Source organism: Sturnus vulgaris, chromosome Z (genome assembly GCF_052056855.1).
Source record: "Sturnus vulgaris isolate bStuVul1 chromosome Z, bStuVul1.hap1, whole genome shotgun sequence".
NCBI lineage: Eukaryota > Metazoa > Chordata > Aves > Passeriformes > Sturnidae > Sturnus > Sturnus vulgaris.
Genome location: NC_142283.1, coordinates 67,964,278 through 67,992,071, shown reverse-complemented (window position 1 = coordinate 67,992,071; position 27,794 = coordinate 67,964,278). Strand labels below are relative to the sequence as shown.

General features: G+C 40.9%; 1 protein-coding gene across 5 annotated transcripts; it reads left to right on the top strand.

The window, feature by feature from the left end:
- The first annotated feature begins 91 nt into the window (after positions 1–91).
- Positions 92–27,014, top strand: NIM1K (NIM1 serine/threonine protein kinase). Of its 5 annotated transcripts, none has more exons than XM_088156549.1 (8): positions 92–265; positions 1,530–1,614; positions 2,139–2,282; positions 7,058–7,231; positions 11,566–11,724; positions 17,074–18,252; positions 23,978–24,246; positions 26,152–27,014. In XM_088156549.1, exons 6-8 carry the CDS (start codon positions 17,961–17,963, stop codon positions 26,899–26,901), a joined length of 1,311 nt encoding a protein of 436 aa, XP_088012675.1. In that variant the 5' UTR covers positions 92–265; positions 1,530–1,614; positions 2,139–2,282; positions 7,058–7,231; positions 11,566–11,724; positions 17,074–17,960; the 3' UTR covers positions 26,902–27,014. The 5 variants fall into 5 exon arrangements, with proteins under 5 accessions (XP_088012675.1, XP_088012674.1, XP_088012678.1 ...); XM_088156548.1 differs by having other exon boundaries at positions 1,530–1,681; XM_088156552.1 differs by lacking the exons at positions 92–265; positions 1,530–1,614; positions 2,139–2,282; positions 7,058–7,231; positions 11,566–11,724 and having other exon boundaries at positions 11,795–17,831; positions 17,913–18,252.
- Positions 27,015–27,794: the final 780 nt, after the last annotated feature.

Sequence of the window (27,794 nt, the reverse complement as noted above, 5' to 3'; positions counted from 1 at the left end):
CGGGGCCCAGCGGAGCCGGGGGAGGCAGCGGGATGGATCCGGGCCCCCCTTCGCAAGGAGCTCAGCTAAGGGCTGGGGGCTGCGGGCCGGCGGACGAGCCTCGTCGGCCTCTGCCGAAATGTCACTGGAAGAGTTTTGGTAGTTTCAGCAATAGCGCGTCGCTGCTGTTTTACTGTGTTTGCCTAGAGGCGAAGTACGCTGGCGACGTGGAATCGTAGAGACACTCCAAACCTACCTGGACGCCTTGCTGTGTCACCTGCTCCAGGTGATCTTGCCTTGGCAGGGGGTTGGGCCCCCTCCAACCCTAGAGAACTGCAGGTTTTTCCCAAGAGATTACTGGTGCGGCATCCCTCATCTTCCTAATGCCGAGCCGTCTTCAAAGTCCTCAGATCAACATGAGGCAGGACCTTGGTGTGATCCCCCCGGGTGCCGATTGTTACCTAAACGCAGATTGTGTGAGGCGTACGTGTGTTTTATCTGAGACCCTCTCGCAGTTGGGGCTAACTGGAGCCTGAGGCAAAAAATGTTTTGATTAAAAAAAATCTCATCCCGTGTTTGACCTACAAAATACACAATAAATTCCTTGAGAGGAGCAGGGACATGCTGCAGTATTTTCTGGGTTTTGGGTTGTTAATTCTTTCGACAGTGCAGTCCGTGTTCCTACAATTTCATAGCAGGAGCAAACTTGTGGTTTCGGGATCTGCTCCTTTAAAGGATGCAATCTGGCATCTAAGTTCATCTACACCCAGTAGATTTGTTGACATCATGGGTGCACAGGTGTTCCAGCCTGTTTAGGTGGTCCCAGTTCAGGAAAACTAAAAACTGGTGCTTGTTATCTGAGAGAAAAGAGTATTTGCTCATCTATATGTAAAAAAACCCCACCTGCATTTAAGAAATATAATTCTATCAAAAAGAATAAATTACATATATTTTTCTTGCACTAAGTAATTTCTTTCAAAATATTTTGTCAGATCTACAACAGTTCCAGGACCTGAGCAATTTCATGAATGGAAATGAGCAAATTATTTATTTAGTTGAGTTTATTTTTCCTGAACATTTTAATTTTGTCATCTAATGCCTTTCGTTCAGTGATGGTTGTTTTCTAAATAGTACCTTATCCAAGAAACAGTGTTGAGCACTTTAGAATTTTAGTTAGTCCTAGATAATCAGTCTGTTTGGGAATTAGGAAATAAAATACCTGAACATGCCAGTTCTCCTATTCTTACAGTTGCTTGTTTGGGATCTCTGTGTTGTTTTAAAATCGCACCTCTGATGTGTTTTTAAAAATGTCCAGTTGCGGAGTACTTAGATTTGCCAGATGGGAAAACAGTGATTTTGTGAACTAACACAGGATCTGCACTATTGCAAATACAAATAATTCATTATAACACATTTAAATGTACTGATTGTGTTTTGAAGGCAGTTAAATTGCACTGGAAGATAGTTGGGTTTTTCATACTGCAGCCACATTACAATAAACTGATCTGTTGGCCCTTTGCTATAAAGGAATTTTTTTGTGGTTCCTGTAGGTTGAACTTCATGGCAGGATTTTCTGGACTTCACCGCTGGGAAAATGCTCTGGAGTGGGGCCACTGCAAGTTCCCACTCCATGAGGTACTGACCCAAGGAAATGCAGCATTGTGGCAGCTGTAGTGCTTTATCTGGGGGAGCTGCTTGTCAGGTACACATTCAGAAGTTGCTCTTTGTGGGAGGATTTGGGGTTGTTGCTCTTTTTTTAGAGGCCAAGTTATGCTGAGGTGAAAGAACACAATGAAGGACAGCACGATTTTGAACCATACTGACAAGTGATGGGATTAGGTCCTTATAGCTGGAACATCACACTATTTCTTCATTGCCCATTTGAACCTCCACTGTTGTTCCAAAGCCGTAGAAGTTGGCTGTGTTTGCTTCTTTTCCTGATATTTACTCTGAGTTGGGAAACAATCTTTGAAATTCTTGGCTAACTCAGAGAAAATCTCTAGCATGGCTCTTCTCGTTTTTAAAAAAAACCCAATCCTTCATGCATAGACAGCTCTCTCTCTTAGGACACTTGGCAAATATTGTTTAGCTCAACCTCTAGCTCTTCCTGTGAAGTACCTAAATGGCTTTTATTTTCCCCCTTTTGAAATTTTTTTCAGTGTTTTTTATGGTTACACAGACTAAATAATTCTGCAAGCAGGTAGTAATGGAACTGAAGATACTGTCCAGTTTTCTGACTTTCTCTTCTGAAGCATGGAACTAAAAACTCTTCTCATTGCAAGGCAAACAAGTTATCAAGAAAGGTAAGTCCAAAATAGAAATCAGTGTATCGCTTGCTTGAAATATGAGAGGACTTTGCCTGCTATGGGAAGTATAGGGTAATATTCACTTTCTTATATTAGTAAAATAAACAGTAACTTACTCATTACCTGGAAAATTATTTGGAAACCACTAATATTTTCTGAGAAATTACACATTTCGGATAGTATCAAAGGATTTTCATTGCTTTCAGCGTTAGTGCATCATACAAGCATCGCTTCTGGTTGTGAATTGGTATTTTAAGATGCAGAGACAGTTAGAAATTATACCAGTCTGAATATCTGCAATGAAATAATTGTAAGTATGACTGTGCTAGTGATAAATCTTGTTAATGCTGCATGGAGACAGATCTGTTCTATGCGGGGAGGATTACTGGGATACATTTTCTGCTGGTTGTCATGGCAATCAAATCCATGCAGCTGTATGGCAGTGCCTTAATCTGTGCGTGCAATGTAATCCAGTTTCCAAATTAGTTTGTCTAGTTCTGAGCAGATTGATAACAGCTGGATTAAATGCTCTCCATTCACTTCATTGGAAATAGTGCCCAGAGTCCAGCCAATACTCCTCCGATCTTCCCAGAAAGACACAGTGTTATACCATGGAGCAATTTCATTCTTATAATGGCAGTGTATGACTTGCCTCAGTGTCCCAAGCCCCATGCTTTTCAGGTATTTATAATTAAATGTTCTCAGTCTGAATTATTATGTAATTTATGTTTTAGAGATTGTATCAGAAGTATAAGGACTCTTTAGTCCCTCATTAAGATAATCTGGTTATTATACTGTGCAACAATGCATGCTGATACGATCATGACTTTTAAAGCTGTAATTGCAAAATAAGAATGTGTTTAATCTGAAAGGAACTTAGAAAACGTATTACCTGCAAGGCAATTAGAGTGTGCTTGAAAACTCACCTGTCTTTGAACAATTCAGGACAACTAATACAGATGTGACCTGATCCCTCTTTTATTATTTTGCAATTACTATATTTTTACTTCCACTGCATTTCCTGTAGCTTGCTGAAATGTACTTCTGAACTTCAGTGTTTGAGAAAGTTCTCACAAAGTCAGGGTGAGCAGGCTCAGTTCATATGTGCAAGGTGGACTCTTTGAGAGGCTGTGTTTGTGTAAAATGACAGACCTGTCCTCTACAGCAGGCCTGTGGATAAGGGCAGTTTTTTGGACAGCACAGTTGAAAAAATCCATTTTTCTTCATCCCACATGGCTTGATTTTACTGCCAGTTGTCTTCTCTGCCCTGCCAGGCCACCATGAATTGAGCTAATTGCGGGCTGAGAGGAGCAGCATGAAACTGGGCTTATAATTACAGAATGAGAATGTAACAGTGTTTCCCATTTTCAGTTTCCTTTTTACACACAACAGAGTGATGTACATTTGGGGTTTTCTCATTGGTTGCAGATTCCACATAATCCTCATTTAGGAGCTAGGTTTTCCAGAATTCAGATTGAAAAGTCTGTTTCAGCCCGTGCCCAAGTCTAAAAATTACAATGTAGGACTGAGCCTGGGGCTCTGCTCCTAAATAAGGTTCCACTTCTCTGCCCAAGCATGGTGTAATTGCACCAAAGGAGAACTGATCACTGAGTAGTCAGTGTTTAATTCCCAGTGCAACATTTCCATTAGCATTTAATAGGGAAGTCTTGCTTTACTCTCAGCAGTGTGCAGGGTTGTTTAAGATACCAAAAAGCATGCCACAAGGAGCACAGGGATTTTAGTTTTCTAAGGATGTTCAGCATTGCACAGCTGTGGCACCACACTGACCACAGGCACTTGCACACCTCTGTGGCTGTATGTGTTGAATCCCTCTGCTTGGAAGCGAGCACACTGAGCCTGGGCTTCCTTTACCTGTGCTGCTGCAGCGAGGGCAGAGGGCAGCTGAACTCTCATCATTAAGGGCTTGTGTTTGTAACTGGAACTGCATTTCTGCAGGTGTCACCCACAGGCTGGGACTGCACCTGGAGAGCTGCCCTGAGGCTGGGGACACCCATGAGAGGTTGAAAAATGCTCAGATTCTGCAAGGATCAGATTTTGAAAAAACATCAAAGGAAAGTAGTTCAGAAGTAGAAGGAGTGCAAAGTGAAGAATATGAATGGCTAATTTTTATCTTAATTTGAAGTGTAATCAGCTCTGTTTGGAGAGTTCTCTTGACTACAGTTCATTTGTAATTAAGATTGACTTTTTGCAGAAGTAATAATTTTCAGAAGCATTTTATTTCAATGTCTTTGTTTCTTTGTTCTTGTTTTTCCTTGGGGTTTTGGCTTTTGGGTTTTTATTTTTTTTTAAATCACTCATGCTTTTCTGTCCCAACCCCCTGTTGGCTGCTTGTATCACTTGAAACAGCTCATAACCTTGCTAAAAAATAAAATGCAGGTTTCCCTTAAGAATCAAAGAGCAGGGACACCAGTAAGAGCTGGGTTTGGCCTTTTTCCCAGGTGTGGATTATATCTTCCTCTTTGCTGGTCTTTGGTGACCCAGAATTCAATGACTGTCTGAGAACATGTTTGGTAGAAAAGTAAAAGATTGAAATTAAGAAATACCTGTAGCCCTACACATGACATGAAAATGTAGATGTTAAGCAAAGTATATTGAATATTTATGGGAATATATACTAGAGTTGTTGAAACTTTTATGTTTAACAGAACAAACACATTGAGGCTTAATTCTTGCTAAATATCACATTACTTTATTCAAGTGTCTTCCATAGAGCTGTGCCAATAAGCCTGACGTTGAGAAATTATTTCTTAACTTTCCTTCACATGAGGATGTGATAGTTTCATACATAACTTTTGTGTATAAATTGCTACATGGATCTGCATGACAGTCATTGAATTGCCCTCTCTCCAGCTTTCTAGAAATTTACTTTAATGGTTTTCAGTGTTTATAGGATAGCAGAACTGTGACAGTACATTGAAAGATTGCATCTGAGTTCCTTCTTCTAGGTTCAGGACAGGGATTCAAATACACCACTAAGGTCTGCATAAGTGCTCCAGTCATGAGACTGTTTTTCAGAAGCTCTTTTAACCTGAGTTCTGTTGGTTTTGTTTAAAAGCATACAGAACTTGTTTTTGTCCAGATGTACCTGCTTCAGCCGGTAGACTCTGAAATTACAATTAGTTGCAATACAGTTCCCCAGAAATTTTATCCTTCAGAAGTGCTTTGTGAAGTTTGGCAGCTTTAGTACTGGGAGTTCACTTCTAGTTTTGGTCTCCACTAATCCTCCCAGCAGTAAATATAGCATGGCTGTGAAAGGGATTTCAGGGCTATGAACAGGAGATGTCTGCCAAGCCTCTGGAGTTTTAAAGGTTATTTGCACTCATGTTCTATCTGTAAAATTTGTACAGTCAAGGTTTACATCTGCTACTCTAATTTTAATCTGTTTAAGACATTCTGCCAGTAGAGGGGTTGAGAAATGCATTTCAGTACAGAAGTGATACGGACATGCTCAAAAGATGCATGTGTTTTGTCTGATTCTTGGAGTGCAAACACTAGGTCACCTAGTGAAACAACTGAGGAAGGATGAAAAAATGCCTCTATTTACAGTATTTTTTCTGTGTTACTTGAATTACTAAGTTAGAAATCAGAATTAAAAGGAAGTCTAAATTACTTGGAAATAATAATTGCATGAAAACTCTGTTAGAATTGGAATTCTCATATGGGGTGAAGGAAGGAACTCAGCTTCACCAAGCCATATGAGAAGTCCCTGTATACATTTTTTTTCATCTGATTCAGTACTGCAAAACTTTTTAAAGCTCATATCTCTGTCTTACATTTAGTGCTGTAGTAAGAACTTTCAGAATTAGTAAATGTGTTGTTAAGACTCCTTTACATTAAGAGAAATTCCACTGTTGGTACTCAAATAGAAAAAGTGAACAGGTCCCCTCTTCATCAGAAATGACACTCTACTGTTTCCATTACATCCCTTGGGCTAGCAGTTGTGTTTTAGCAATTTTTAAGGTCCAGTTTCAACTTTGTGGTCATCTGTGCATGTTAGTCTTGGACATACAGTAGCAATTCACTGAAGCTGTTGGCTTAACTCCTTTACTTTTGAACAGTGAATTGTACATACAAGCAGTAATTTTTGTGCAATTTTTTGTTACGAAGGAAAAATATGTAAAACATCTTGGAACGAATATTAGGAGTATTATTATCGGGAGTAAAAAGCAGGAACTGTTACATTGTCTAGAGTGAACAGTAAGTCTGTATGCACATCTAATTTACTTTTCATGAATTAGAGAGCATGGCAAGGGGTGGTTGTCTTTTTGCCTGGCTTTGGATTCAGCAATGTACACAAATGGTGTATATGTTCAGTTCTGTATAATGTCTATGAAAAATTGTGGAATTCTGTATCGAGGGTGCAGGATATACAGGCTTGATGCTGGTTCTGAATTGTGAGTGGGCTTTCAAATTAATGGTTTTCTGGGGGTTTTTTGTTGAATAAATAACTCTACAGCGTTAAATAGTAGAATGATAAATAACTGTATCTTTGCCTTTAGACTGGTTAGGGGGGCCCTTAGGTTTCAAAATGAGAGATACTGAGAGACATGAGAGAAATGTATGAAGGTCTTTGCCCCAGTTAAACAAATTATACCAGCCCTGTGCTTTAGAGGTTATGAGAATAATCTCTTTCCAGTCCTGTTGAGCTCTGCATGGTGTCATCAGATTAAGTGGTGTGATTAACTGGGTTAAGTACTAATTATATGAAGAGGATGCAAGAGAATGCATTTTTTTTTCTTTTTCTCTCTCAGCTAGTGCTGTGGCACTGAGAAATGCTGCTGCCATGAAGAGACACAAGAGTAAATACTGTCAATGAAGGTTCAGTCAGAGACCTTTGAAGGAACCAGAAAAATCAGTTAATCTTTAAGCTGCAGGCTTAAAATCTTGGTGCCAGCAAAGCAGTTCAAACTCTGGTACATCATCAGGTAATATTATACCAGGACAGTGTCGTGTCTAATCTGAGATGCATGCTGGAGAATTTCTTCAAATACACCTCTTCAGAGCTGTTCATGAGTCTGCTTCCTGAGCAATTTCAGACTCTTAATGGAACGAGATTGAGGATACAGGAGATCAAACAAATCAATCTCCTTTTACCTGAAAATGCAGCCATTACAACATGCAACTGTTTGCATGTCTTAATTTCTTGACCTATTTCCTGCTATCACACTATGGTGCAAAAAGGATATAATGTCATTTGTAAAATACTGTGAAGAGTAAAAAGATTTTGGTCTTGATGCTACAGTTCCTCAAGATGTATTTTTTTAATAATCAGGAAGATGGAAGGGTGCCCTTTCTCCAGAAGAAATGTTGCCATCATGCCTTTGAGCTTGGGGTGATGCACCCAGCACATGAGAACTCAGCCTTTTACTGCCAGAGGCTTTGACTGTCATCCTGAGAGCAAGTGAAATACTGCCCAGGCTGTTGTCCTGCCCAGCACCTGACGAGTCAGAGTTTGTCCTGAGGGAATGTGACCTTCTGTCACATTCAGAGCAGCAAAAGCATTTCTTGTTTTATCTTGCTGGCCTCCTGGTGTTAGCCTGCTGGGTTTAGAAAAACTGAACACACTGTTCCTCTCTTGTTTCTGTTTTCCTTTATTTGCAAAAGCTGTCCCAGAAACCTTAGCAGGTCTTACAACTTTATGTTTTTAAGTGCACAATCACATGAACCACTAGTCACACTCTTTGCCCCTTTAGTAGTATACAAACCCATCATTATGGTTTTAAATCATTATGGGGTTTTTTTCTCAGTATGTTTTACTGCTGGCAAATAATTTCATGTACATACCACTTAAACAGCAGTTTCATTCTTAAGTGTCTCAACAAAACTCCCACTCAATAGGTTTTGTAGTTTAATTACAGTGATAAATGAAAAAATATAAGTTGTGCTAAAGCAACTCGCACCATGAAAGTAGTATAGATTCTCATTATATTTTTACTCTATCCATTTTCTTTCTCTTTTCTTTCTCTTTTCTCTTAAAACACTAGTTGTGAACTAATTCCACTGATTGTTTTCCTATTGTCTTTCCCCCCCACTTCACAAAGTAAAATGAAATTAGAGTTGTTGGGTTTTTTTAATTGAGTTCTGCTGCACTCCGTCAGCTGCTTTTCCATGAGTTGATAGAAGGCTGCTGGAAAAGGGTGTAGAATTAAGCAAATCCGGGAGAGATTAGTCAGTGAATGAAATATTAGCAGCATGGAATACCTACACTTTAAATAAACTTGGGATTTTGATTGTGTTACATGTGTGGTGGTTGTCCACAAAACTGCATCACAGGAGTAGATGCTTGCAAGGAAGATTATAGCTTAAAGAGGTCCTAAAGTTTGTTTATGCTGTACTTCCGTATATATTTGCTTTCTGCTTCCTTAGTGAATCTATGCTCCCTAAAATCATGGAATGTAATTAGTATCTGTGTAATACCATAGCGTTATGTGTAATAATAGAGTTACATGTAATACCATGGATTTATTCTTAATTTCCATTTTTTCAGATTTGTCAAAATCTCTTCCTTAAGCTTGAACATTGAATGTGTTACTTATTACCATTTTAACAAAGTATCAGCTGTTATGATCTTTTTACTCAGATTTGTTGTGTTCTTTCTAAGGGAATATTGTTCACATAACCTTTCATTCTCATAGTAAAAATAGTAATGAGAGTATCAGTAATAGTAATAATAATAATCATCATCATCATCATAATCATTTGAGTTCCAGGACAGATACTCAAGAAATATCTGTAAGATTAACTAATGAAATTAAATGCTAGTGAAATTTATTAACATTAATATTTAGGAAAGCTTTTGCTGTTTAAATGTGATATGAAAAGTAGCATGGGTTTTAGGGATTTGAGATGTAGCAGCTTTTTCACATGACTCTGTCTTTCATTGGATCTGTTGCAAGGTCTGTGTTGCCTGGAGCTCTGTAGTGTTCCTCTTCTGCAGTTTCCCGGGGTATTGGTCTGTGCCTGCCCTCAAATGCTGTCTGCTCTGCTGATCCTTACAGCAGGAGAAATCAGTTGCCTAAGTGTGCTGGCAGCTTCCTAAGCACACACTGCTGTGTTTGGAAATTCAGTTTGAGACAGCAGTATTAATTTTTCAGCGCTCCAAAACCAGGTCAGTTAAAAAGGAAAAAGAAAAAAAAATAAAAAAGGTTTGTAAAAGAAGCCTAGGATGCATGTGAAGCATTAAGCTGCAATACTGAAGCCAAAGTTGCAAAAGAGGAGTAAAATCTAGAGTTGTGCTTCATCTTTTTTGGGTTCATATCCCTTAGGATATGCATCACACTGATGAAGCTGATAGAATATTTCAAGTTGCAGTAGGCTGTCTTGAGTGTTTCGTGGTGCCTTTGTACTGTTTCTCTAGATCCCAAGTTTCAAAAATACCTCTCTTAACTTCACTTCTGTTCTCAGTCCAGTGGAAGAGGAATCCTTAGTTAGCAAGATGTCTTTGATATATAGAGGTTAGTGACTTATGACCTGCAGGATGTCAGATAAGATCAGATTTCTTCCTGCTAACCTCCTTGCCACATCTTGAAGATTTGTAATGCATTACCCAGTTTCCAGAGGTTAATCAAAGCTTCAGCAACACAGGGGAGCATGTCCTTATTCCCATGCTCTGTGGCTCTGTGCCTGCAAAGCTTGAGGAGGTCATACAGATGGCAAGCCTGGTAGCAGTGCACTGCAGAGGTTTTTCAGTATGTGGTACCCAAACAGAGTTCCAGAGGTGGGAGCTGGTGTGAAGGACATGTGATCTGTTTGGCATGGGGACCCCTTCGGTCTGAGAAGGTGGCACACTCTTACATTGCTTGAGAAATACGTCTGGGACTGTTTTCCGTTTCTGTGTTGTTTTCTGGTGTATTCTAGACATTTCCAGTCAAATGGTCAGTGAGATGAGAAATACAAATATCTGTCTTTCTGTCTAGATTTTTTTCTCTAAAAGCTCTAGAATTCTCAAAGATGCAGTCACTTTGGGACGTTTAAAATTGGCAGGGAGAGAGAAGTTGCAACAACCCTTACAGAGGATAATTCTTCAGCATTTTTAAAACCAAGCAGACAGTCTTTGTGATGCTGCTCTCCTGGCACTTTTATGTGGGTATTATATTTCTGCATCTGTGTCTTCCATTAGTGAGGAATATAATTACTGTAATGCAGCGTTTTCTTAATACTGATTTAGGGTAAATCTCAAGGGTCTTAGAGATTACTCTGAAAAATTGGAAGCTCCAGTCAGTATAAAGTATATTTCAAAGTGTAGTGCAGGATTTATGTATTTTCAAGTAGGTCCTTGGAGAATAATACCAACTGATTATCTTCTGCCCAGTTACATTGAAAAATGACCTTAAAATACCTTTTAGTACTCAGTACTTTTCAGTTGTGCGTATAAAGTGATGCAACTAAATTTGATTACCTTGTAAGAGGTAACAAGAGTTGTTTCTATTTGCTAAGGCCCAACTAGTAAGTAAGTGGGGACTAGTGAAAGAAAACTGTGATAGACGAGAACATTTTCTGTTTCCCTTGTATGGGAGCACATTTTAAGTTTTTCTTCCTTGAAAATGACAGGGTGATTTTATTGTAGGCCATCTTCTTAGCAATGCATATCTTCCTAAATATACAGTCATTTTCTTGATGCAAGTGAAGACTGATTTCAGCAGGACTCTAAGTATTGCCTGTTTCTTACTTCTTGGACTATAGCTTAATTCATCCAGAGAATTTTTTTTTATTTTCACCAAAAAAGGAGTCAAACTAGTACTATAACTGAAATACATGTAATTTTTTTCTGCTATTTAAAAGGCTAATAAAGACTTTGGTGCACCTCTGTTGACTCAGAATACATACTCAGTGGAAACTGATTTTATCTTGGAAGAACAATTGTGAGGCAAATTGGCCTCATTTGCATTATACCTCAAAAAAAAAGAAATAAAATAGATTGGCCAGGCTAAAGTTTTGAAAGGGTAAATTTAATTTCAACATACAGTCAGACTTCAAATTAATCACTCTCATGTATTTCAAAGACCTGGGAAATCAATGGATTCTACTAATAAATTATTTTTTAATCTTTGTTTTAATGCTATTTTCTGCACAATTCAAAGACTAATTAATTTTAATTATCTTTCTAGCTGTTTTATCATTAGTGCTGTGAAAGGATGAAAGGAGTTACCCCCCTGCACCCTCTCCCCATTTCAGTTTCTATTTCATAAGTCTTTATGTAGTTGCTTAGTATTGTTTGTGTTATGTTGATTTTCTTTTCCATATATCCTGCACTTTGCAGACCGTGGATTTGATGTGAGACTCCACCAGCCGGGCTGCACCCAACCTGTGTTGGCGGGGTTATGTAAGCTCTGACTGCTGAGGGCTCTGTGCAGCCTTCCTTCACCTCGCCGAGAGCTTATTCCAGCCTGTCGCCAGAGAGCCCCCGGGAGGGGGAAAGGTGAGTGTGCTGCACCCTGACACCAGTGTCACTTGAAGTGCCTGCCAGTGGCCCTGCAGGACTCCTGAGCCGCAGCCTGAGTGGGTGAGTGTTGGCCCAGCCTGGGGGTCCCTCTGGGTGGGTCTCTGTGGGTCAGGCTGGAGCCAGCCCGGATACAGGCGGGTTAGCTTGTTGAAGATCAAGGAGAGATCTTTCAGGGGTGGACCACAAAGCAGGGCACACCAGTGTGTTTTTCTATTTCTCATCTTTGGTTTTGGCAAGAAGGAAGTTGGATTAAGTAAATGTGAGAGTTTTATGCTACAGTTGCCTGTGCGGTATAGTGTTGAGTGAGCAGATCTGGCGACGGGCTGGTCAGGTAAAAGGCTTGAGAGATCATGTTTCATCAGGTTCTAAGTAATTTGGTTTGTCTTTAGGGGTCCTTCCCCTAATGACTGGGATCAATCCAAGAGATGAAAGTTTCAGTCTTTCCGCTGAGGTTAGGGGACACTTGAGTAAGCATCCACCTGTATTCTGCTTCAGTAGGAAAGGCTCAGGTGTTTTAAACTTCTAAATAGGTTGCAGAGTTCCCTGTCTTTTGCTCTAAGTTACAATTGTAGAATTAAGTTGCAGGCTAGAGTTAGTGTGTTCCAGTCTAGAGGGGTATATATTTTTTGGCTCTTTTTTCCCTTTTTATACTAGAATTTCTTGGGGGTTTTTTGTTTTGTTTTGTTTTGTTTTTATTTTTTTGTTGTTGTTGTTTGATAACAGCATGTAGAAGAGGCCTTTAATTGTAAGGAATTAGTGAGTGCGGTACAACTGTTTGTTATCTCTTCCTGCTTCCCTTCTTGGTGCTGTGGCCAGTAAGTGAGGTTTTGTACTGAAGTCTTGAAAGTGTTTATGTTCTGTTTCAGCCAGAATTACTGCATATGTTAATGTTCCCTATGTGGGGAAACAATGCCATGTCTTAGGCTAAGAACAATAGAATCATTTATATTGGTAAAGACCCTTAAGATGATCAAGTCACATGTGTCATGGTTTGACAATGTAATGAGGTGCTCCCCGTGCTCCTGCTCCAGCTTGGATTTACCCATAGTCTGCAGTACCTTAGGGCTGCACCTGCATCAAGTGGAGCCATATCTGTGGGCCACAGTCTCCTCAGAACTTTACCTGCTGCAGCATAGATTCACTCGGGCACAGTCCTTTGAAGTGCACCTGCTCCAGTGTGGGCCATAATCCCTCCAGAGGTGTGTGTACCTGCTGTGGCACAGTCACAGCCACAGACACTTTGAGAGGTACCTGCTCCCACCACTTAGAGGTCACAGTGCCTTCAGCTCGAGTTCACACTGTAGCTCCAGCCTGCCCAGTGCAGCACACAGAGCTGGCAGTGCTGCCCTGCCCACCTGCCAGCCCAGGCTCATCGCTGTGGCTGCTATCAGAGCATTCCCAGGCACAGCAGGAAGGTGATAAGAATTATGTTCTTCATGTCTGGTTTTCATCAAACAATAACTGCCCAACTGAATGCTGTTCCACCTTGCAGTAGTAATTCTGGGATGCACAGAAATGGGTGGTATGTGGGCCTGAGAAGAGAGAGCAAGTAGTTTCTGGAGGTTCTCCATGGTCAGTGCCCTGTTAGTATTTCCTCCTAACTGAGCTGGGAACATACAGGTCTGTGTTCAGCCTGTAACTATGCTGTATTTTGTATTTTGAATGGTTGGGGTTTGGGGAGGTTTTAAACAATTCTTATGAAGCTCGGGGCTGTATTTTATATAGTCATTCTGTTTTCTGGCATTCACAGAAATAAGACTGAGAGTCTTATTTCTTATGTAAATCAAAAAAATGTGCTCAGGACAAACCTTGAACAAATGCTGACTTTCTTTGGCCGCAGCAGCCTTGCACTCAATCTTTCTTGAGCACAAGCACAGAAGTTGAGCTATTACTTTCCCTGTGGTGTCTGTCTGCACAGAAGAGCTTTTATGTCACCTGTGATCTGTACTACAGGTCTTGCAGATCTGTTCTGCTGGGCTCTAATCTTTTGTAAAAGATAGGTCTTCTATACACAGGAGTGTTGTTGGTATTTTCATGCAACAACTGTGCATTCAAAGCTGTGATTAAAAAATGGGGTTGATATTTTTCTAGCAGATGAGTTTAAAAAAAAAAATCCCTGCTACTTTAAATTCAGATTTGTTCCAGAGCTGGCGGATGGTGCATATAATCTACTAAGCAGGAGACATGCTGTTCTTCAAGGGAATTTTAAAAAATTGAACTAATTCCCTACCCTAGGGAAATACCTTAAAAATCCTCATTTCCTCAGACTAGACAGCAGAGAGGCTGAAAAGGGTACTCTCGTGAATGAGTTGCAATATCCAGTGACATCCTCTTTAAAACCATATGGTATTTTGACAGTTTGAGTGGTAGGGGACCCTGCAGTGTAACTTCTTTCACATTCACTCTAATAGGAGCTGCAGCAGTTTAAGCACTCAAAGCTTGAGTGGATTTTTGCCTTTCTGAAAGACAGGTTTAATGGAAGAGACCAATTTGCAAAACACAGTGCTCGGAGCACTGGTCTAGCTGCTTCTGTGCTTTCATGTGCCCCATTCAAAGCTTCTTAAAACAGGTCACTTTTTACCTATATGTCAAAATGGGATTTTAGGAACCCAAGTCTGTATACTCAGTGATCTCTTTCTTGGTATAATTTTTCCCTTCTTTCTGAACTTCCTTGGAGTTGTGATGCAGGGTTTAAATTGAGACTGCAGCTGAAGCCTGAGCATTTCTTAGAAATGGAGGAGAATGTCAGTTTGAGAAACAAGGTAAAACAACAGTGTTAGGCTGGCACGGGTCTTAAAGAGTTGATACATTTGTTCCCTCCATCTTGTCTTGCTTTTTATAGTGGTTTGGTTTCAGTTTTCTTTTGCTTGCTTATTTTATTTTCTTTTAAGTGATTCTTTGGTCAGATAAATTCTTGTGAAGTTCTTCTGGTCACCAGTCAGCCACACTGGAGAAAAAAATCTGTGGTTCTTCACTGTGTTTGGATTACTCCTGATTTCCTTGTTTTTCACTTCTCTCTTAAAATTATTTTCTTTTACAGCCTGTGTCCTTTTGTATGATATCAGGATAGATTTTGCTGGGTTTGATTACAGGAAGGAATGCAGGCCATAAATAGATGGTATATATACTGCTAACACCAGGAATACTGAAATAGCTCATCTCAAAAGACAGGAAAAACCTAGCCAGCTGGCCAAGTACCAGGAGGTTACAGAGTTGACACTTACACGTCAAGTCTGAAAGGGAGATTAATGGTAGGCTGTGCTCTAGAAAAGAGCATGTTGAGCCCCAGGAGAAATTCTGCAGGAGCAATTCAGGAAGAACCTGATGTGTGCTGATGCCTGAATGCAGTTTTGCCTTTCTCTTGACTCTTCTGTCCCCACAAGGTTCTGGCATTCTCGTTGGGTTTGTCTCTGTGATTCACATGGACTGGGCTAGCTGCCTGCTGTGTCTTGATGGAATGTATTCAGGAGGGACTTGTCTACACAAGTTTGTTTTGGAAATCCTCCTTCTTACACAGTCAGCCTTTTCTGTACAGCCAGTTAACTGCAAGGGCACTGGTAATTTTTGCAGAAGATGGTGGTAGTTCTGTGTTTATTCTTTTGCAGAAGCAGAATTGTCCATAGCTGGCTCTCTGGAGGTTATAGCCATAAGTTACAGCTATTTGGTGGTGATGAAGTCGCTGCCCAACTAAAGACGTGTTTAATAGTAGTTTATAGTTTGTATATGGCATGTCTGACACTGCTCATGGAAGTTTCCAGGCTTTTCATATGGGCAATCTGTGCTGCCGTTTTCAAGATTAAAAAGCAGAGTTAGGGCCAGAATTCTGCCTCTGAATTGCCATGGCACTATACAGCAGAGAAGTGGCTTCCCTGCTTCTAGAGTGTCATCCACCATTAAAACTGTGAAATACAGTCACATTTCATATAAAGAGTTTTTTATTACCTATACTTTTATAATTATGATGTGAAACAGAAACAGAAAACCTGTGGGGCAGAATTCAGGCAATCCTGAAGGAAATTGTCCTTTTCCCAAATGGAGGAAAAAGAGAATGTAAAGGTGTGAGGCTTGGGTTTTTTTGGTTTGCCTGGGGATGGGGTGTGCTTCCACATAGATTTTTTCTTCCTAGGTATAAAATAATAAAATACTGGGGGAACATTTGGTGCTAAGAAAGAGTGGTTTGGTGGGAGAATATTGAAGAATTTTCTCAGTTGTTACTTGGTATCTTCCCTAATAAGACTATCAGGATTTGGCCATTAGCTATATGTGCATGTACAGTATTTATTAGGAATTTCACCCTATTTAGATCCAGAGAATAATACGATTATGTATTATTTTAAGTTTCTGCCAACCATGAAAATGGCCCTTTTCTTCAAATATGAATAAGCCAAAAAGAGTAACAAAGGCATTATGGAAATAGTAAATTCTCTCTCTGTTCCAGTTACAAATTGCATCAGCCCTTAAGTTTGCAGCACACACAGTAAGTGTGTCACTTCTCTGGTTTAGAGAAGTGTCAGAGAGAGTCACAGACTGAGGGAAAGCCAGGCTTTCTGCCTCCCCCCGGGACAGGTTTGTCTGTCAGCATCTTGACCGCAGCACAGAGACGTAAAGTGATTTGCAAAATTTCTTCAATGTATCTCAAGGCAGGGAGCAGTGTTCCAGAGCATGGGTCAGTCACCTTGGCCTCTCTGAAGGAGCAGATCAGTGCTTCTGTCCCTCTCCAGCTCCCGTTTAATGAAACTATCACCTGCTGCCTTTTCTTTGCCCTTAGGTCATGCCTCTGACCTCTCTTCCTCTTGCTCGTGAAGGAGATAGGGGGGTTTAGAGGGCAGCTGCACCTGGCAAATGCCACATGCCCTACTGCCACATGCTAGTGTGGCACCTTAGGTGAACTGTCTACCTAAGCTTCAGGCGGTGAGTTACTGGTCTGATTCACTCCCCCTCAGTCTGGTGCGTGTGTCCTGGCAGTCGGGTGTGTCCCGTGTCAGTCAGTCGGATGTGCTGCAGGCTGAGAGCAGGGGAGGTGAGCGTGCCACTGCCTGCGCTGTCTCAGCACTCATGCCCAGCTCACCACCCTCAGGCGTGCAGCTGCATGATCAGCATTTGCTAATCAACTCCTGGCTTTCAAGGTTAAAAGAGAAGGGTAAAGAAGAAAAAAATGGTCTGCTGCTTTAAAGGTAAGCGGTTGCTTGTGTATTTAGGGTAAGTACTTCTATGTCTGTGCTGCCAGAGTTAAACTGGTGAAATGGTATGGGTCATGCTGTCATTCAGTGAAGTGTATGGCTGTTATGTAAAGGTTTTAATTACTTTCTTCATCTGCCTGCTCAGGAACACCACGCATCTGGCAAAATTTTGAGAAGGCTCAAGGCGTTAAAGAAAGCTCATCTAAATAAAGGAGGGTTAACGTGACATTGCAGTTACTTAATCCTGTATTGTCCTGCCATGTGACTGCAGGGATACTGAGGCGCAGCATTTCTTTTGCCTGGTGCACAGATTATGCTTTTCCTGTCATCTTCCAGAATCAGTTGCTTTGTTGAATACACCATGGAAAAGAAACAGAGGGGCAGCATACTTTTTACAGCAAGGCTTCCTCACACAGTGACATTTCCAAGGTACAGTGACAAGCTCACAGGCTGAAGAATGAATCAAAGGCAATCCCTACAGTCAGCTTTTGGACTTTTACCAGAATCAAGGAGAGCTACACTCTTAAGGTCAGCTATTCAAAATTAGCTAGAAGTATCTGGAGTTATTTGGAGCAGTTAATCAGCTTTCTGTTTGACCTTTATTTATCAAGTTAGTTCTCAAAGGATCAAGCTAAAATCTGAATATTTGTGTCAAATATGTTGCATGTGTCAAATGTACTGCAATAGACAGTGACCACCTGGCCGCTTTCTTGCTCAAAGTTTGCAGTTTTAATTGCAAAGCCTCTTTTACCTTGCAGCTGAAGATCCTGACACACCAACTCTGTTAGTGAGGAATGGATGTATACAGCTTCCAGTTTTATCTCTGATTTTGAACAGGAGATGCAATACGTAGATGTGCCAGATTTGGTTTTGAACAAATTTTCAAACTAGTCTGGATTTTCTGTAAGCTGCTATTTTTTTTCTTTTGCTGCATTTGTCCATAATATGCAGGATTGCATATTCATACAAAATTACTTCATTTAGACTTATCAGGACATCTTGTTAAATGGGGAAGTAATTACCCTATAGACTATGACAACAGGATATGTGAATGAAGGAAGTCTTGGAAAATACCGCAGTTCCAGGTGGCATCACGAGGACAGCAGAGAAGACGATGGGCACTCGGAGTGCCATGGAGGAGATGAAGAGGGCCAGCAGCACAGGCTGACCCCATTTGAAAAACTAATGCAGGATATGTCTCATAATGAAAAAGTGGTGAAAGAATTAACCCTCGGAAAGAGAATTGCCTTCTATCGAGTCAGAGGAGAAATAGGAAGTGGGAATTTCTCACAAGTGAAGCTTGGAATTCATTCCCTAACCAAAGGTAGGCACCATTGAATGCTGAGTGACCTAAATGGTGTCCTATGGGAAGAAGGATGTTGTATGAACCTTAAATACACATATAGAGTGTGTGTGTAGTTGTGTGTATGTGTGTGTGTATTTTAAAAATTTTTAAAAACCATTTTTAAAATGGTTTTGAGTTAATCTGTAAGGTCACACATAAATGCTCAGGGTTGTATTAGGCTTTAAAGAAACCAGAAGCATTTTCTCTACATGGCAGCTGTTACAGGAGGAGTTCATTGCTGCACTTCATGGAGTTAACAGTTCTTATCCCATGGCTCAAACACTCCACACTTTGAAGTGTGGTATTGTGTCCCCTCCTATAACCTCCCCTGTCCATCCAGCCTCTTCCCTACCCCAGCACCTGGTCTGCAGGGATACAGGTGAGGAATGCCCAGGACAGCAGCCTTGGCATGCTCCTGCCTGCAGCCAGAGATAGCAAGGCTACCTTTGTTTCATCACAAATGTTACTAGTATGGACAAAAGATTGTATTTGGATATGGTAATTTTGGTTAGAAATGCTATGCCCACTTAAGTGATTCATTTGCAGATGGTTCTTTACTGTAAAAAGCTGGGATGGGGTTATAGGTGTGGGAAGAACAAGCTCTGGTATGGCCAAGCTGGTGTTTGTGTTGAATTGTCAGTTATTTTTCTAGTTTTAATTTTACAAAGCACCCTATCTGCTGCTTCTAGGAAGGACTAGAAGGGCTAGGTAACTGCAGTGGACACTCCAGTCATAAGGTGTAACTAAGAACTTGTCATCAACTGTCCTGTTTCTTCTTCTGCCTTTGTCTGACAATAATAGAAATTGTCGTTGTTTTCCATCAGGGTGACTAGTTTTCTCTGTATCTTTGTACACTACTATCTTGCCTTTCTTCTTACCATCTTTACTTCTCAGTTTGATTGACTCCCCTTCCCTTCATCATCCTACAGGTGAGAGAACGAGATATATCCCAAAACTGTATTACCTGCTGTTATTTTCTCTAATCACCTTTTCCAGCCCAGATTTAAGAGGGGTGAAAGCTCACAATTATCCCTCTGGTGCAGTAGTTGCTGCACTGGGAATCTAAATGGAGAACCCGATGGTACTTAATTTTTCACATTTAAGCCTGCCAATACCCAAGGGTTGCTTTAACTGGGTGTTGAGTTTCTGGTTATGCTTGTTTCAGAAAAGCATCTCTGTTCTACCTGGCCTACAAGTTGTTTCCTCTTCTGTGATATTTCTTTTTCTTCCTGAGGTAACTGTTTTGTGCTTACTTTTGGAGGAAATGCTACTCCTGTACTGGGAGCACAAGGAATGTTAATGAAAGGCAGTTAGAAATTTGATCTGGATGAACCCTTTGCTGAACTTATTTAGGTAACAGGTTGCTTTAGTATCTGAATAGAGCTGATGGAAAAATTTTGAACTTTAGTGAATACAGTAAGCACAGACAAACTGAATACCAAATCCAAAACTGTACATTTTCTTTTTCTGGAAAACATTATTTTTCAACAGAAATCTCTCAAATTATTTTTCTTTTGATTGTTTTTAACTTTTTTTTGGTTAAAATATTCACTGGAAAGGGAGTTGGTTTATTGATGCTAAGTTTGTAACTGTCATGAGGAAGGAAGAATGAAAGATAAATATTTTCTGACTCATCTCTGCCTGTGAGTTTATCTGTGCTAATGAAATACGGTGCATGGACAGAACAAAAGGAACATGCACATAGGCATTCATGTATATACACTCAGCACCACCAAAGAGGATTCTGCTTTTTGCAATAAATACACATTGTTGTGTTGGCAATGAAATTATGTTCCTGCACAGTGTTAATGAGTGCAAGGTTTTTTTTAATCTGATGATATAAATAAAAGGGCTTCATCATTAATGCTGTTCTGGTCTCTGTGGTGTATGTGTCAGAGGGCTGTTCAGCTCTTCAGTTACTGCCAGTTTTAATATGATCTCTCTCCTGTATCATCCTGTATCAAAAGAGGAAGCAATTAATTTTGTTTTTTACTATGATGAGCATTTTTAACAATTACATACATGTGCTTTTCTGTTGCCCTAGTGATTTCTTGCAGCAAGACACATGAGAGAGAGAGAGAGAGAGAGGGCGAAAAAATTTCAGGATCATACTGGATGATGAGCCCTGTTTCCCTCACAAGGACTGTCTTGGTTGTTTAGAAAACAGAAGAATCTTTGGTGCTATGATGTGGACACCATGTCCCATGGCTTGGACAGGTGCAGTCTTCACTGGATAACAAGCAGGATGGCTGGAGCCAGGGAGTGGTGCTGAATGGAGTTATATCCATCTGGGGCTAGTCACCAACAGAATTCCACAGGGCTCAGTATTGGGACCAGCCCTGATTAATGTCAGTCAGTTTGCAGGTGACAGCACATTAGGTGGGAGTGTTGATGTGCTGGAGGGCAGGAAGGCTCTGCACAGGGATCTGGACAGGCTGGATCATGGCTGAGGCCAATGGTGTGAGGTTCAACAAGGCCAAGTGCCAGGTCCTGCCCTTGGGTCACAACAACCCCAGGCAGTGCCACAGGCTGGCACAGAGTGGCTGGAAAGGAGCTGGGGGTGCTGGTGACAGTGACTGACCATGAGCCAGGGTGTGCCCAGGTGGCCAAGAAGGCCAATGGCATCCTGGGCTGGATCAGCAATAGTGTGGCCAGCAGGAGCAGGGCAGGGATTGTCCCCCTGTGCTGGGCACTGCTGAGGCCACACCTCGAATGCTGTATTTCATTTTTTATGGACTCTTCACTACAAGAGAGACTTTGAACTGCTGAAGAGTCCAGAGGTCAACAGAACTGGGAACAGAACTGGGGAAGGCTCTGCAGCACCAGTCCTGTGAGGAGCAGCTGAGGGAGCTGTGGGTGTTCAGCTTCCAGGAAAGGAAGCTCAGGGGAGACCTTATCACTCCATACAACTGCTTGACAGGAGACTGTAGCCAGGTGGGGTCTCTTCTCCCAGGTAGCAAGGGACAGAATAAGAGGAAATGGCCTCAAATGGTGCCAGGAAAAGTCGGGGTTTAGGTTGGACATTAGGAAAAATTTCTATCCCACAGGGGTGGTCAGGCCTTGGAATGGGCTCCACAGTGAACCATCCCTGGAGATACTTAAAAGATGTGTAGATGTGCCATACAGGGACAATGTCAATGGCTTGACAGGCTGGACTTCATGATCTCAGAGATGTTTTCTGATTTATGTTTCTATGTGTGTTGTGTTATTCAGCAGCTTTGCCCACTCTTTTAACCTGAATTTTGGCTGAGATTTTCTCCAGAAATTCATGGAGTTTTCTTGCTGAGGACTGTTAAGTAAGCCCTGTATGACTTTTATTTTACAAGCCTTCCAGCTGACAAAGGAGGTGTGAGAGCAAAGCTGAATAGAAGCAATTAAGAGCATCCGAAATTTATAGCTAGTAAGAAGTCTGTCTAATGTGACACTAGTTGCAAAAGCAGGAACGTCCAGGCACCCAGGTTGCCTTTTTTATAAAAGCAATTTTAACTTAGTTTTGTTTGCATTTTTTTCCTTCAGCCATCACAGCATACACTATTTCTTCCTGAAATTATTTCTCAACCCTTTCCTAGTTTCTCTTACTAAGACTTCACTAGCACTTTCAAACCTCAAACACTGCATATAGTCAATCAAAATCTCTTTCAACTCTTTTTTAAATTACTTTGGTAAATAAGCTGCCTGCTAAAAATGTCCTTCTGTTCAGCACAGCTGCTAAGCAAGAGTAATAGAGGATTTGTAAACCAAGCATTGTTTGGAAGCAGAAAGGAAGAAAAGAAAGAAAAGGAAGGTGTTAGATTTTTTGTACTCAAGGTGGGCTGGGTTTCTTTGCACATCATGCATTAGCAACTGCAATGATGTAGATTTAAAGGAGCTTGGTCCTGTTTTATGGTGGTGGTTGGGTAGGATCAGGCTTTTCAGTTCTAAACCGTTTTTTCCCCCTCCTCTTTCCTTTTAAAACTTTCCAGGGAAACTTACCAGGAGGAAAAGTAGAGCAAAATGAAAGGGAAAAACATTAACCTAGAAGATTTGATTTTAAAGCCCAAAGGTCCCCAGCTTCTATAGATCAAGATGTAATGATGAAGTTGCATGGTTAAGATTGTAAGAGTTGTAAGCATTTAGATGTGCACATATAACCTACTACAAGCTGCTGCACTTTCCCCTTGATTTAGGAGATCAGTGTGCTATGAACATGACAAAGGTCTCTCACTAGGTCAGCAGTCAGAGCGCTGCCAGCGTCACTGACAGCAGCTGCTGTCGTTTCCTCCTGGTTCATCCACCTCCACACCACACAGGAGGTGCCTGCTTCCCTGAGGGGCTCTTCCTCAGGTCAGAGAGAAGCAGTGTGCCCAGGACAGCACAGTGTACTCAGTACAGACTCCCAAAAACAGGCACATCAAGGGATAATTCAGCATCTTCCACCACAAGAACCACATGTGCTTCAAGCATCTGCTGCACTTCAGTAGGGAGATCAATTGATATAAGTATCATATTAAAAAATGTAAATATACCAAACATGGAATTTTCTTGATCTGTACAGACACATGTGTAAGTATCCTTAACATTCCTTTATGTATGTTGAAATACTAAATTTGAGTTAAAACTTGGTAACATTCAGTAGAAACTTGAATGGTTTTATATCTGAACATGTGTAAAAATGTAATAGCCTTCTCACTCTTTTCTTATAGCAACAAGTGAGCAATACCCTTTTTTTTCTAATTTATTCCTATTTACTAAAAACTAAGGTAAAGAATTTTTAAAAAAAATTATTTAAAGTGATAAATTATTAAGAAATCTGTGATTGTTTGGCTAAGATAGTCCTGAGGGAAAAAACCCTCGAACAACCAAGAATCCCTTCTTCCCAGGAATAAATAGCTGTTTTTATTGCTGCGATCCATTTTAATTTTGCTGTCCTGACAAGCTATACAAAGCCACTGTAAACCTGTTTTAACCAGACTAATCCTTCAAATACCAGCTGTATTCAGAAGGGTAAAGACAAAAGCTGTAGCCTACAGACTAATAAAAGAACATAAGGGCAACTGTGATTGACCTATTCATACTGCTCTGAGCTACCCTGATGATGTGGTGCAGCTGCAGATATATATATGTGTGTTTTGGGGCCTTTGGCTTCAGCATGTAGGCTTCTAGGAACATGTAGGACTTAACTGCAGCTTTGCATTACCAGAACAGCATATGCCAGATTTGCTGTCTTACAGGATCCCAGTGACTTACTCTACTTCACTGCTCAGAATAAAATAGCCAAAGCCTCTAAATTCCCCACAAGTTAGTCTGTCTGGTCGGAAATAAGGCACACAAATTTTGCACCTCCAATAGTCCCCAAGTACCTGGCTCATCTGAGGAGCTCTGAGTTAACAACAAAAGCGCAGACTTTCTCTACCAGCAGTGAACACCAAAAGCAGCTGCTGTACCTTCAGACATGTATTAGCCTATCAAAGCAGCAGACCATTTGATCAGCCCTTGGAATACTCTACCAGCCCTCAGTTATCCCAGTAGTGAGCAGGATATTGTAGACAGAAGGGGGCAGGGGTTGTGTGAAAGGTTGCAGGGCTTAGTAGGCCCCTGCAGCTTAGTTTACATTGATGAGGTGAAATTTTATTGCACTTCTACAACCAAGCATTGTTGTGTGTAAATAGTATTACCGTTTGTACTATTGCATTAACAACACGGAAAAAAATGTTCTTCTTCTCAGAGAAAGTTGCAATAAAGATTTTGGACAAGACAAAGCTAGACCGGAAGACTCAACGTTTGCTGTCTCGTGAGATATCCAGCATGGAAAAGCTGCACCACCCAAATATCATCAGGCTGTATGAAGTGGTGGAGACACTCTCAAAACTGCACCTGGTGATGGAGTACGCAGGAGGTGGGGAGCTCTTCACTAAAATTAGTACAGAAGGAAAGCTGCTAGAAACAGAGTGTAAAATAATCTTCTCCCAGATTGTGTCTGCTGTGAAGCACATGGTAAGTTGCTCATACACAGACATGCTGCTCTCACTACACAATTTTGTGGATATTTCTTTTGACTTTCAACAGTAGATTTACCCAAAATTTCAGGCCCACATTTCTGAAAAGCAAAACAGCTATAGAAGAACTGTGTTAAAGGTATCTGAAGGTTTTCACGTCCACCTCAAGTTACTGCCTCTCTGTTGACAGCTTTTGGGAGGAGACTGAACTAGAAACACCTGGTGGGGAATCACCCTTTTAACACCAGTGTTCTGTTTGCTCTAATGTGCTGTGGGCACCAGTGAACAAAGCTTCGTTTCTTCCCTCCCCGTTTCAAAACATAGGATCAGTCACTCTTCCGCTTTCAGAGGCTGGTTAGGTGTTGCAAACATCCGGCTTGCTTATAAATGAATGTGGGAATCTGTCACTTAAAGACAGCCAATTCCCGGTCCTCACTTCACTGCAAATCTCTGAGGTTAACACCCAACAAATCACTTCTTGCTTAGTCTTCAGTATATACACTCAGGATGATGCTATTTGTGTAGAGACCAAAGCATCTTGTCAAGGAAGAAAAGGAGCAAATCGAAGCAAGATGTACTTCAGTACTTCTAAACCTTGCAGAGTAATTACAGCTACTTCAAAAAAATAAAAACACGGAGAACTGTTCTACAAGTCTGAGAAGCAGCATTCATTAAAATTGGCTCAGGCTGCCCTCCGGTGGCTCCTGTCCTCCTTGCCACGTAAGAGTTTCTGGCAAAGTCAGAAAAAAGAGTGTTCTCAGGTCAGACGTCTAGAGTCTGTATCACACACTACTCGTGCCTTAGATAAACAGCAACCATTTCTTATGTATTTTGAAGAAACGATCGTATGTGCTTTAAGTAGTGGATTAGCTTCAACACTTTATAGGACAGGCTACAGGAACTGAATTTACATTTCAAAATTACGCCACGTCTATTTCTTGGAATTAAACATAGACTATCAGGCTGGCCAACCTCTTCATTTGTACATTGGGACTTCTGCACATTTCACTTGTGCTAAGCCATCACATCCAGGTTACATAAATCCTGTCTCCCTGCTGCCAGTTCCCAAGGACTAAGGATCTCTGGCTGTTACAGATTAGAGATGAAATAGGATGCCAAAGGGTTTCTTTATTGCCTCCAGAAACTGTATGATGTTACTCCAAAGGATAAGGCAGAGTGCGCTCATCCATTGCTTCTAGTTATTCCAAAGATTAAGCTGAACTCTTACTTAATCAGGACAGATATGTCATGACTAAGCAGAGCAAATTCAGTTTGAGTCCTTAGCTACTACTGGCACTTCCCAGGGAAAAAAGCAGAAGTTATGGTGTATGTATTATAGATTTCTAAAACTAGAACACCACTAAACTTGGTTATCCTGCAACATGAAGTACTTTGAAGCCCAAATCTGTGGTCCTTTTCTCCTGCCACCACCAGTTCCTCATAGGACATTAGATCACAAGATGTAATGGTAGCAAATTTCTTACTTTATCTGGGATAACATTCAGTTGGTGAACTAAATATTTAAATCTGTAAGTTACACGTAGTAACTGCAAAAACAAGTGCTGTGAACCCTAAAAAAATACTGATTTTGCACATGAAGATGTCTAGGATTAGCCACGCTGCCCTCACACATTTGCTTCATGAAAATAGTTGCTATTAGTTAACAAGTTGAGAGTGCTGTGCTTAAAAAATCCCAGCATCCTTCTTCTCTCTCTACTTAATTGTTTTTGTATCCTTGGAGAATTAAGTTAAATTTGTTTAATACTTTTCCAACTGCAATACTAGTTTCTGAATTTGCCCAAGAGCTCTCCCTTTCTCCTTCAGGGCAATTAACCAATTAGAGGTAGCCATTGAGAACTTTCCTAGGAACAAACTGATACCAACTTTTCCTCTTCTTCCACAGCATGACAATAATATCATTCACCGGGACCTGAAAGCAGAAAACGTCTTCTATACCAGTAACACCTGTGTTAAGGTGGGAGACTTTGGATTCAGCACAGTAAGTAGAAGAGATGAAACTTTAAAAACTTTCTGTGGCTCTCCTCCTTACGCTGCTCCTGAACTCTTCCGAGATGAAAACTATATTGGCATTTATGTAGACATCTGGGCACTGGGAATCCTCTTATACTTCATGATGACAGGCAGCATGCCATTCCGGGCAGATACAGTAGGGAAACTGAAAAAGTGCATTCTTGAAGGGACATACACTTTGCCTCCCTGCCTCTCAGAAAATTGCCAGAAACTGATAAAAGGAGTCCTTCAGCCAGTACCAACCAAGCGATACTCTGTCAAACTGATTATGAACAGTGAGTGGATGCAAGGAATACAGTTCCCCAAACCTTTACAGACATTTAAACTGGATCCAAAGTATTTATCAGACATCAGCACACTCAAAGAAGAAGAAATGGAAGTGAAAAATATTCTGGAAGATCTGGGAATCACAGAGCAGCACATTCAAAACAACCAGGGAAGAGACGCACGCAGCTCCATAACGGGGGTCTACAGAATTGTGCTGCACAGAGTACAGAAGAAAAGGGCACTGGAATCTGTTCCCATCATGTCCCAGCCAGATCCAAAAGAAGAAGATTCGAGGAACGGAATCACTTCTTATAGTGGCATTAAACACACATCCAAGCTGTGTTCTATTTTATAAAATTGCACTGCAGGCTTTATGCCCAGCACATTTGATGAAGGGGATTATTCACTTATCCTTAAGCTGTAGTGTTAGTTTTTTTTGTAATTTTTGAATAAACCAAAAATGCCTCATTTTCTTTGTATTTCTCAATTGACAGTGAAGCACTCAAAAACAGAGCTCTCGTGCATTTGTTTGATTCTTTCTCCAGACACTTGGTATAGCCAGTGCAAGAACCCAGTAATTGAAAAAGATAATGACTGGAGGGGATCGTTTAATAAAGACCATGCTACTGCACTTAACCCATTTGAGAGATTCTCTCACAGGCACGTAACAGCTAACTTCTGAAAAGCTGTACCTAAGCTCAACACAGCTTTACCACTGCAAACCAGGACAGTTTTGGCAGAGAACTAAATTTAAGCAGAGACCAGACTATAATCTAAACAATTGCAAATTCTGCTTTTGAGCTTCCTCATCAAATTTAGCAAGTTAATTTTTAAAAAGTGTTTTCTTTCAAGAAACATCAAAGCTGTTGTTGGCAGCAGCTCCCAACTTGTCATGACTCCAGAAGACATTCAGGATGACAGTACAAATCAGGATTCAGTACTTTTAACTCTGCACATGTGGGTGCCTGACTGGTTGGGCTACCATCAATCACCCTTCTGATGCCTTCCACTGCTTGCACGATTCTGCCAGTCTGAAACTGCTTGGACTCCAGCTGCACTCCAATAAAGAAAGATTTAAGCATGATCTAAAATCATGTAGTTTTTAGTTCCCTGCCTTAGCCCTTGCTATCAGTAGCTGAATGAAAGCAGCAGCAAGATCTCCTTATATTCACTGAGCATTACAGGCTTGTCCTCACTCCTGCCATCCTGCTTTGGCAACCAAAGCTGTTGCAAAGCTGATTCTGACAC